Source organism: Morone saxatilis, unplaced genomic scaffold (genome assembly GCF_004916995.1).
Source record: "Morone saxatilis isolate NCDOM2014 unplaced genomic scaffold, NCSU_SB_2.0 Contig7, whole genome shotgun sequence".
In the NCBI taxonomy this organism is placed as follows: Eukaryota; Metazoa; Chordata; class Actinopteri; family Moronidae; genus Morone; species Morone saxatilis.
Window position 1 is genome coordinate 12,779,725 of NW_023340246.1, and position 11,866 is coordinate 12,791,590.

Sequence of the window (11,866 nt, forward strand, 5' to 3'; positions counted from 1 at the left end):
ACACTTTTTCACACCACTGTAATAGCAATAGCTGATTGTTGTATTGACGGTGGCCGGCTGCTTTTTAACATATCGCCCAATCTTATTTGAAAAGCTTTGACTAGTTTTTGCTTGACTGAATGCCTTAATTTCTTGTCAACTACTCTTTTTAGCTCTATAGTGGAACGACAACCAGTGTGCTTTTCCCAAACAAACACCAGTGATAGTCTGCAATTACTGTATGTGCTAAACTAAACCCCATCAGTAGTGGTCTTTAAAACATGAGAGAGCATCAAACCTCAATCAAAATACTATGCAAGAAAACATCACTCATTTTAACATCTTTAACCTAATAAGTAAGAATAAGTAAGCAAACCTGTAACAAAATATACTTTAATGTTTAGTTACAATTAAACCTCAGTCAAGACCCACTGCACCACCAACCAATGACTCAAGTCATTACGAGACGTTTATTTACACTACTACAACTATATGTGCGGTTGAGAAAGCAACAGTCATATCTCTGCTGGGTAGAGAGGTGGGGGGCTGTGAGTTCTGCACACACGTTGCTTGCCAGAGTGGTGTGCCAAGAGATGTCGCACTGAAGGCAAGGCATTTGGCTGGCTGGTGTATACCGGCTGTGCACACACACGCACGGCCCATTGAGCATTCTGCTACTATGCCAACAGGGTCATTGCCCATGCACTTCCAATACAACAAACCCCTCCCCTCATGGTGCTAATTAACCAGCATGATCCAAGACTATGCAACACGTAAAACAAACACCAACCCATGTACATTTGCATAGCAAAATGACTTCACATACAAATCACAGATATGTCAGAGTAGACTTCGTGATATACTGTTAAACACTTACTCAAAAACAAACTGAAGGCCATGCAGTGGTTAGATAGAAAGAGAAAGAGATACTGGCAAGACAGAAACATGGTTGATTCATGTTATAAATTTTGAACAATGCACTAAACAGAAAATTTTTTGTATGCTTCAAAACAAAAATGGAGGAAAAATCAAACTGATTAAAAGCAGGTTTTTTTATGCCTTTATCAAAGACAGGTTGTTCTTATATCAAAACATGAAGGTACATATTCTTATCTAAAAAGCTCTAGTCTGACAAAACTGTAAAACGCAATTTAATTATACCTTTTAGAGTCAAACAATCAGCTCAATTTTCGAGGACGATACTTGTCAGTTACTTCCTCAGGTGTTAATTTGCCTAAAGAAGTCTAAGAGCTACTACAGCAATAGACATGCTTCAGAAACATTAACAGGCTAATTCCTGATCCAAAGCAACAGGGAGCCTGACTGGAGAGCAATACAGCACCGCCTTCAGCCGAGCGCCATTATCATTTCAAACAGGTTCAACAGTACAGTGACACTTTAACTGCCCATGTAATGACATGCTTTAATTACCCCCACAAGGAGCCTCTAGCACCTGCACCATTCATTTAACAAGAGGCAGGGGACACAGTGGGCTACAGCAACACGCACATACAGTGTATTCAACAGACAAATCAATACAGAGAAAACAACAGAAATACATAGATGCAGAGACACACAACTCACAACAACACATGTTATGCACTTCAAAGTTGTACAACGTGTTGACAGGAGCCTACTTCATGGAATACTCTGAGTCGTTTATTGGAGGCTAAAACTAGTAATTTCTTTTTCACACACACACACACACACACACACACTCCGTGAGATATGGGTATAAAGTCTGATAAAGGTGTATTGTCATTATTATTGTGCTGCTGGTGTTTTATTGTCAGTGTATAGGGTTGTTCCAATACAAACACCAGTTTTGAAAATTCCTCCAACAACGTCTAAAATGTATCAGATATCGGCAAGTACGCCTCTGTGCACCGAGCAAATACCACTAGATGTGTCCGTTCGGTGCAATCAAGCAATTTTCTGTTGTACCATAAGGACATTGGCAGACTTCCCTCCAAACCTCAAGATTCTGAATTGAAATGATTTAGTCGTGGCTTCAAGTCTTGACACATGGAGACAAACAATGATGCACGCTCACATTCACACCTACTGGAAATTTAGAGTCATCAGTTAGCTTAATCTGTGTCTCCTGTGGGAGGAAGCCGGAGCACCTGGAGGAGACCCATGTAGACAGAGAGAAAGTCCACACAGAAAGGCCCCAGACGGCCGGTTGGTTCAAACCTTCTTGCTATGAGGCGACAGTGGTAACCAATGCACCACCATGCCACCCTAGTGGAAGTCTGGTGATACATATTTGGCCTCGGATACTGCGACATACACAAACTGGGGAACTTCCTTTTGTGTCACATGCCCCATTAGAGGCTATTCAGTCCAGCATGCTTATGAATGCACCCATAGGAATACGTGAGTCATCATAAAAAAAAGGACTTTAAGATAAGATTTGAGATACAGATCACACGCAGCTTCATGTTGTTTATTTCTCATTAGATCTGAAAGCGGGAACATGTCCTTTACTTGGTTGTCATATTGTGGACTTGACTGCTGTCTGCAGAGGATGGGGAACTAAAGCCATTTAGAGTGACCACAATGAACAGCATCAACAATCTAAACTACTATAGCCAAAAATTTTGTGTAAGAATTGGACGTACTCATCGACCTCCCATCACTTCTACACAATGTCCTCATGATCCTGTTGAAGGGGCATGACAGCCCATAAGTAATTTGAATTTGGATTTACACATTCAAAAATGCTGAAGCCACTTGACATGATGGACTATTCACAGCTGACTGTGGTTGGCTTAAACGAGTAATACGAGTATTTTGATGCACTGCGGCGACAGGATATGTCTCATCCATTTTGCTTTTTAATACCCCTTAGCTGTAGCAATGGGCACAGTTATTTTCAGTGTACTGAATCATTAAAATCTAGTCATTAAAAAGATTTGATGAAAAGATTCATTCACTGAATAGTTCAGTTCAGCTCACTAATTAGTGAACTGAAAATGAATGAGTCGTTCGTGAAGGATAAGCCAGTGATCTGAGAATTTAGTCAGACAAAAGACACCGTTTGCAAACGAGGGAGAGAGGTGGGCTCATTTGAGTCATATATCAGGTGAAAGCTAAGAAATCCATGTTCTCAAGGACAACTGTTCATGTAAGTGAACTTGTGTTATATAAGTGAAGTGGATGAAGTTTGGACTGGCAGCTTTGCAAGTTAACTAGGTAAGGAGGACAGTACCAGAGGGAAACTGATGCATTTTGGCACAGGCATAAATATGTCCAAAATTAGTAGAAAGTTACTGAAACCAATACATGCAGCATCACAGAACATCAAGTTTCATCAAGTTGAAAAGGAATTAACATTAGGCTGTTGATACTGAAAATGCGCCAAGCTATTTCTTGTTTGAACTCGGGCAACATAAATGGGCTATGCAAAAGTTGAAATATCATTATCTCCCTGAGGCAACGAGTAGGAAAACTACTTAATAGGACCCACTTGTACTCGCTGTACCTTATGTGAAATGTGAACGGACAAAACAAAGTGTTCTCAGAGGAAATCCCCGCTGCCTCCTCCCTCACACCATAACACAGATCCATTTAATATTAAGAATGTAGTCAGAGTCAGATGGTCAGATGGAGTTCAGTGCACACGGGTTTCCACAGGGCATCTGTCCAGATCACACAGTCAATACTACACTGCATCTTTGTTGATGAGCGAGGCAACAACACAGATGTCAGTCAGACTTGTAAACTCCAACGACAGGCAACAGTACGTAAGATTTCTAAGACACAAAATGTTCAGTGTCTGAGGGCAAAGGCCTTGCTGGGAAGAAATCAGGGCATGGGGTTAAAGTGATAGTGAAGGTGACGGAGTAAGAAGAAAGCCACCAACTATACACATTGGTCAACATGAGAATTTTGACACTTTAATTATTAATGCATAACACCGCATTTTGAATGAATCTTCTGCTCTTTGCAAAAATGAAAATAGCTAATTGTACTTGTGTAGAAATTGGTAACTTATATACTACATATACAATTAAAATTAAAATTCTAATTTAAAAAAACGTATCTTGTTTGGAGCAAAATAAAGGCACGAGTTGATAAGAGAGCAGGTGTCAGGGCTTTATTTGTTTTTGGGGTGCAAAAACCAAAGATGATATAAAAATGTATAGAAACTACTGTAAATAGGAAAAATGTTGAATATTGCACTTGAACACTGAAGTGACGCTACTATGAGGTTACAATACCAGCAGTGGCCCAAAGTCAATTGGAGTTTAAGACCCCTGTGATAGGTTAAATAAAATGTATTACTTTCCGTCATTAAATGATCACAACATTGGATGCTGGTCGGATGTTGTGAGTGATACTGTGCATGTTTGTAGAAAGTCCATGTAGGTTTTAAGAGGGGATTAAGAAGCCAAAATGTCATCATACCACAAATAATACACAATAAATAATTTGGCAGTTAAAAGGTATTTTTAGAAATTTTAACCCACCAGTACTACTTAAAATTTAAAAAAGTATTTTATTTCAAATGTATGATGACTAAATACTATTAACTAAGATGGGAATGGCATAGGAAAACACTATTAGAATAGACTAAACATTTAAACCAACCAGTTGGTGATATGTCCGTCATATGAATTCACACTTAACACGCTGCAGAGGGACCATTAGGGACCAAAAATGTTTATTTGCAGCTTGCAGAGTCCCTGTAGGACGTGCTCACCCTAACCTTAGTCTTAACTGATAACCAGCAGGTAGAGCCTTCTCCTTAGTGGCATTACTAGAGAGCCATTAATATAAATCAGCTGCTCAACATGCAGAATATAAAAAAGGGGGCAACTTACTTACAAAGACAAGGTGGTAAAACTGTACACTTAAAGCTTTTCGTAATTACAACCTTGAAATCCAGATATCAGACCATAAGCGCCACTTTTACAATTCTGCCTGTCTGGCTAATTGCATAATCAATACAGAGCTGAGCTGAATAACAGGTGAGACTGGTGTAAGTGGCTACACAGCAGCCCTGGGACCAGAAGAGGGAGGGATGGGGGAGGGAGACACAGAAAGGAAAGATAATTGTTTACTAGAGGCCTATGTAGCCGTCTCCTAGCAACAGCTCAGACAAGCTCCGCATCAGGTGTGGCTAACCATGGCAGCCTGTGTTAGCCTTTGGTTCTGTGAGTGTGTGTGCATCCAAAATATAGCCAACTGGGGTCTTATAGCAAAAAGGAGAGAGGGGGGGGGGATACATACAGTCCATGTACAGAGTCAAAGTGTTTCAATCAGCTGCTACTAAAGCCTCTGTCCTACTTCTTACACATATTAAGCACTACAGTGCATCTGTAAGTGTCCCAGTCCTGGTTTTACCCCTCAGATCTTGTTTTCTCATCAGCTTGAACTGCAGGCGTTCGAATGGAAGACAACCAGAAAAAAAAACTAAATCAAGAGAAATCAAGAGAACTGACAAAATTGAGTGAAATCCCAAAGAGTGTTGAGTTTTTTTTGTGACTACAAGTTTTTCGATATTGGCACAGAATATGGATGTTCTGGCAAATGTATTAACAGGAATCCCAAAAAGAAAGTACAATATGAACACAATACACAGTCTGAGCATGGGGCAGGTGACACATTTAGTACATTTTTGTGGTGCAAATTTTTTGGTAGAATTGCTAAAAATGATTCACAATCTACATTTGTACAGTATTTCAGACATTTTTTAATCTATAGAATGACAATAAGCCAAAGATCCCCATTTCAGAAGATTTCATCTATGTGATTTATCCTTGCAAGTGAAGTGCTTGATTGTCAAAAAGTGTCTCATAACCTTTCCCACCTGCAAGTGTGGCCTTTAAAAAACAGCCATAAACACTTTCTGCCTTTAGACGTTGTCAACTGTCATCATATAAACTAGATTGTGTCAAGCATACTGAAATGTAAACAATGACGGAACGGAGTATTGCATTACAATATCGTTTCGAAAACAAGGGGCACAAATTCACTTTAGACAAGAACATAACTTTGAAGACTTGTGTGTGTGGAATGAGTCTGACCTTGACTTACAAGTACGTCAAGTACAAATACTTGACTTACTCGTACGAGAGCACTTTTCATCTTCCAGTGTAGCGTAGTGCCAGGAGCACATAAAAAAAGTGTGACAGCAACATTGTGTGCATTTGACATACACGTGGCCAGAGCGTCGAGCCACAACCATTCAAATAGTTTGGGTGTGTTCCAAGAAAAACAGTCTTCAGCAGATCGTTGCAGATAAACGCGTTGTTTAAATGTCAATGAGATCGTCTAATACCCCCCACTTTTTACATGATCAGCCTCGTGAGACTGACACGAGCAGCAGACCAAAACAAAACAACTTGATACACACACTTCATCCCTTCATGTTAGATACATTCCAGAAGATGGGTATAATTTTTACAGGAATATGGAGGGTTGAATTGTCTCGACTGTCTTTTACAACAAGATATTCTCAATCAAATTCTTCACCTGCTTAAGTTTCTAGAGTAACAATTAAGCTTCCTGATGAGGTTGCAGATCAACTACAGGACTAACTACATGCATCTATTTACCAGCTGAGGGAGGTCTGATACATATCCGAGTTCAGAGCAGATACAGTTACAGGCAGGCTCACATCAAACGGACGTCCGGCTGATGTAGCTCGGGGACGGGGAGTGAAGGAGAGAGAGTGGGGGAGAGAAATTTCACCGGCAATTTCATTAGGGATCAAATGGAAGTAAGACGTGTCTCCCTCCCTCCCTCTTGCTTGAAGTGCTCACACAGCAGAACAAAATGGAAACTCAATCAGACAGGCCAAATGAGGCCTTAACTTGGTCAGCTGACTGCTGGACGACATTCACATTAATTCCACAGAGGTACAGTATGGTCTACATACTGCTGACGCTGCCTGATCACTTAAATCTCAACACACAGAGAGTTAGACAAGAAGATTGATACCAGCCTCATCTTTTGGCTGCATTGACGACAGAGTTGTGATTAGCCTAGCTTAGCATACATTTGCCAATCAGATCTTGTTTGTTTAATCTGTAGCTACACAAACAGAAGTGTGAAAACAAATTTGTGGTTTTAGGGAAAGTTACAGTCTGTAGCCTTAACGGCAGTCTGTAGCCTTGTTGTCAGTGACGTTGCCAGGCAACCAGCCGAACTGTTGTCAACAGTTGCACCACATACCTCCTTCTAAAACCACAACTTGTAGATTTGATATTTCTGTTTATGCAGAGATAGAACAAACGACAAACATGCATAGTAATTTGTGCGATTGAGAGGTGCACTTAAAATAAAATGGCGAACAATACCTGCTAAACAAAAGCATGTTAGCACCGTCTTTGTGAGCATGTTAGCATTTAGTAAGGGTAGCCTCACACACCTGCTAGTGTGGCTGTAGACTCATTTAACTTAATACAGACAGAGCCAGGCTACCTGTTTGTCCTTGTTTCTCATCTTTGTGCTAAACTAGGCTAACCACATCCTGGCTCCAGCTCTGTACAGACATGACCGTGGTATTTATCTTTTCATCTCACTCTCAGAAAGAAAGTAAATTGGTTTTATTTCCAAAAATGTACTTTTCCTTCCAACATATTGCACTATTCAAATGCAGGTAGGACATTTTTAATAAATAAAAATGCAATGTTTGTTTCTTCTGTCAACCCTAATTACTCAACTAAATATATTCTTTAAACTGCTTTCACTGCTAAACAAATTCCCTCAGCTTCAAAAGTTTATTACAATTACAAATGTAAGAAGAGGAAGCAGAAGCAGTGTGCATTTACTGTAAATCCAAACCTGTAGGGAAGCACTGAGTATAGGCTGAGCTCAGAGGTGGCAGCAGCATCAATAGTCAGTCTCTTTTACTGGCAAGCTGCAAAGGCAAGCCAGAGCTGGAGAATCACTGGAAGATTTCCAAAGAATGGATAAGCATCATGCAATGTGAGTAAAATCAACCATTAGCGACTGCATCACAGTGGTGTGATGATAAAAGGGCCGAGGAGAGGATATGATGCATCTCTCTCAGTGTCTTCACAGAAGAAGCCTTTCCCAGAAATGCAGGATGGGTTTTCACTGTCACAGCCCGACTGCAATACGATACACTGGATGAAAAGTGCTCTTTGAAAATTAACTTAAGTGCCTGTTCAGAATATGAAAGATATCAAAAAGTATTGTTATAATACAGGATTTGAAAACCCCTGTTTTGTAGGAAAAATGGTCAATATAACTGCATCATTCTTGGGAAAACACATTAAAACTCTTCGTACACTTAAGCAGCTACAGTTTTACCACTTTTTGTGAACATTTTAGTGATAACAGTCTCAAAGTTTGGACTGAGTTGAGATACCACTCCAACTTCCAACCTGACCAGATTACATCTCAAGAGAATGATACAAGCACATCTAAGTATGTGATTATGGACCACAATCTGTATTTATGTAGCCCACAACAGGAAAAGGAGCAACCCATACAGCTGTATCCTCTTCACAATGACATTTTAAAAAGGAGCTAGAAAAGATATTTAAGAATTTGGAACTTTAAAGTAAAATACTTATTTTGTTTTCTGATCGTTTCAGATGCTGGGTTCAGGACGACAGAAGAGTCCAGCCCTCTTTGGTTTCCATGGTGCTTAAAATGGGCAGTTGGCCAGATGACACAGCCAATAGTACACTGCATCTTTGTTTCTTCAGTGAGGAAAGCGACAACGCCACAGCAAGTGACCCTGCAGGCTTGTTGTGACATCTGGCACTGGAATAGTGCACCGTTATCAGCCCGGGCCACTTAACAGAAAGACAACACACCAGAATAGCCCTCTTCACCTCTGCCTCGAGGTGTCAGTCAATGAGTCAAATAAGAGACTGCCAGGGCTTCAGATTCTGTGTGATGATTAATGTTAGACGTGTGATGTTTGTATACATTTAGCTTTGAGATAAATCCAGACATTTGGTTAGCCCTAGTGGTAAAGCCCAAACCACCTTCCCACCTGCTGGTCTAAACAAAAGCACCCCTCATTACATATATTGCTTTTACCATGTGAAATGAAATTGCACCTTTGCCATTTCCCCCCTGAAGCTTAAAAACGTCAAAAGGCTGCTGTTAATTCACTAAAGGCTGACTGCCTCGGCTATAAACAGCCACGGGAAACCCTGAAATCATTAAATACACAAAAGACAAAACCTGGATCAAACACATGATGCCTTCAACACAAAAGACTACAAAAAACACCCCAAGCTTTCAGGACAACAGGAGAGCACACAGAGGTGCTCATTACTTGACCCACCCATTACTGAAATCAAGTTTTATCAAATTTCAACAGAAGTTAGTTATCATCAAATCTTTTATGGTTCAAATTCCAAAAAAGGAGCTCAAGCTTTTCTTCAGAATAAGGCTGCATGCAACTAATGATACTGATCATTTAAACAATTAATTATGTGGTTATTTGGAGAAAACTGCTCATCGAAAATCCCCAGACCCAAAAGGTGACGTCTTCAAACGTCCTAAAGCTCAACATGATATCTTTAGATGTCTTGCTTTGTCCAGCGACTAACAGTCCAGAACCTCCAAATATTCAGTTTGCTATCAAATAAGATAAAGAAAGGCAGCAAACCGTAACAACTACAGAGGTGGAACTAGAGTGCTGCCAATTTATGCTTTAAAAATTACTTAAATGATTAATCACTGATCACAATAGATGCACATTATGTTTTCTATCAAATAATCATTTCCGCTCTACAATAAAAAGATCTCTATAAAACAAATTGTGAAAAACAAAATGACTAAAAGTACGTTCAGAGCTCTAGGACTTTTTTTTTTTTTTACTGCATGCACACCTTATTCACATGCCTAATCCATCAGCTATCACTCGTCTGCAGTCAGATGAGCTTAATTGGTGCGGAGGGGCCACCAGGGGCCACCTGGCACCCACAGCAGGAGGAGAGGAAGCTGTGAGGTATAACGGGGCTGGGGGGGGGNNGGGGGGGGGGGGGTGACAGAACTCGTCAGCACTACACACCAAACGACTGCCCGAAGGCATCGCTCACTTCAGCTGAACACATTTCACTTTCACAGCATAATGCCGCTCATTCATCATTATAATAGAGAATTAATTGGAGCATCCGTCCAACACATACAACCGGGCTGCACTGACTAATATACCTTACATGCCATTCTCGTACATCACACCAGACTCCCGTGACAATTTCGCAGTTTAATAATATTGCCTTGCATAAAAGTAAAAGTTAGAAACCTTGTGGACGTGGAGTCTTTCCAAAGTTGTTTTCTATTCTTGTAGAAATGCAACACAAACCACTTATTTCTACATTAAACCGCACTTTCATCTTCACTTTTGTCATCCAATAAAGCTGGCACTAGCAAGCAATGTGGACCAATTCTAAAAGCTGAAGTCTCACTACACCAAACTCCATTTGATGGATTGTACTATGATGAAATCGCCCTCAACATCCCAGTGAATCAAACGCCATGTTCTGAAGTAAACAGCTTTGCTATAATCGTTCCTCCATAGGAGAAGTAACAGAGTTCCCCCCTCCAGGGTCTACATATCAAAGCATTTTCCCCAGTCTAATTACCCTATCATGGCCTTGGCAGGTGCAAGCTGTTGGATTGGAACAAAGCCAGCCCTCATATATCAGGGCAACTTTAAAAGATGACCCAGATGACACTGAACCACTGTAGCTGCAATCTGATCCTTGTGAAGCATGCAATCGTTTAGCCCTGATGTGTGTCAATTCTCATAAAGACAGGACGCTGCTAAGACTCCCCCCCCCCCCCCCCCCCCCCATTTGAGTACAGTATTCTGCTGATACAATGTGACCCATTAAACCATCATGAAAATCGTTCAGGATTTTCTGGTCATTGGGTTTATTGGGATACAATTTTTAACTTCTTCGAGCCTTCCACTGGTGGAGCTTGTAGAAGTTTTCTGCACAGGAAGGTGGTCCCAAAACTAAGACCTTTTGAGGACTAAAGTATGTTGTGATTGGTATTTTAAAATCACTTGCAGCCCTAGTTTGCAATGACATAAACAAACATTAGAACCTTCTTACCCAAGTTTTAATCCCAAACCAGTGCTGGCTGTAATGTAGTGGACATTACGCAAAATGGAAGAAGTGGCTCCAAAACCCATTCCTAAACGTCTCATGGGTGTGTTCTCGCCAGTTATGTGATGCACAGAACATCACAGAGAATGAACATTTAAATTAAGCCAAATATTAAACGGGTTAGGTGTTAGGACCGTGCCCACAGAAGGACGGTGGTCAAAGAAACACTCTTTGTAACCTTAATTGGAGCAATGAAATCTCACTCACCGCCAGGCGAACTGGAAGGGGATCAATATCTTGCCAGCAATCGTCGATTTTATTCGCGTTATTCTTTGCCCGCTCCTAAAGAAAACATGATTCCGACCGAGAACTTGCGTAGATCCAGCTCCGAACGTGCAGACCGCCGGTGGTTGACATCCATCCTGGTAACTCCTTCAGGCAGATCTTAGAAGTATAGTGTCCGAACTCTGTCCTCGAGTGCAGCGCCGGTTCCTGGAGCTCCTGAGCCGTCGCAGCAGTTCCGTCCGCCCAACTCGCCGTTTACATTCTCCACGGAGATCAGCTGCAGCTCGAATAGCCGGTTGACTGGGACACCCTAGAAACAACATTTTAAAAAATACCAACATTTATATATACAAACCACACACACACACATATATTTATTTATAATATATAGCCTGTATTAAACATGCTGCAGCGTGTTTGGGTTGCTCACCATTGTGGCGTAAAGAATGGAAAGTGGCCCAAAACGCTGCGGTGCCACTCTCCAATTAAAGATCATTTGAAGCTGAGGCCAGATTGGGTGATATACCCAAAATATAAATTTGTTG

General features: G+C 40.8%; 1 protein-coding gene across 1 annotated transcript in view; it reads right to left on the minus strand.

Moving 5' to 3' along the window:
* jag2b (jagged canonical Notch ligand 2b) overlaps positions 1-11,457 on the minus strand; it is a 44,314-nt gene extending 32,857 nt beyond the window's left edge. Inside the window, exon 1 of the mRNA XM_035679137.1 lies at positions 11,401-11,457. Within this exon, the coding sequence (XP_035535030.1) occupies positions 11,401-11,457 (57 nt within the window). The remainder of the gene's footprint in view (positions 1-11,400) is intronic.
* Between the last annotated feature and the right edge of the window lie 409 nt (positions 11,458-11,866).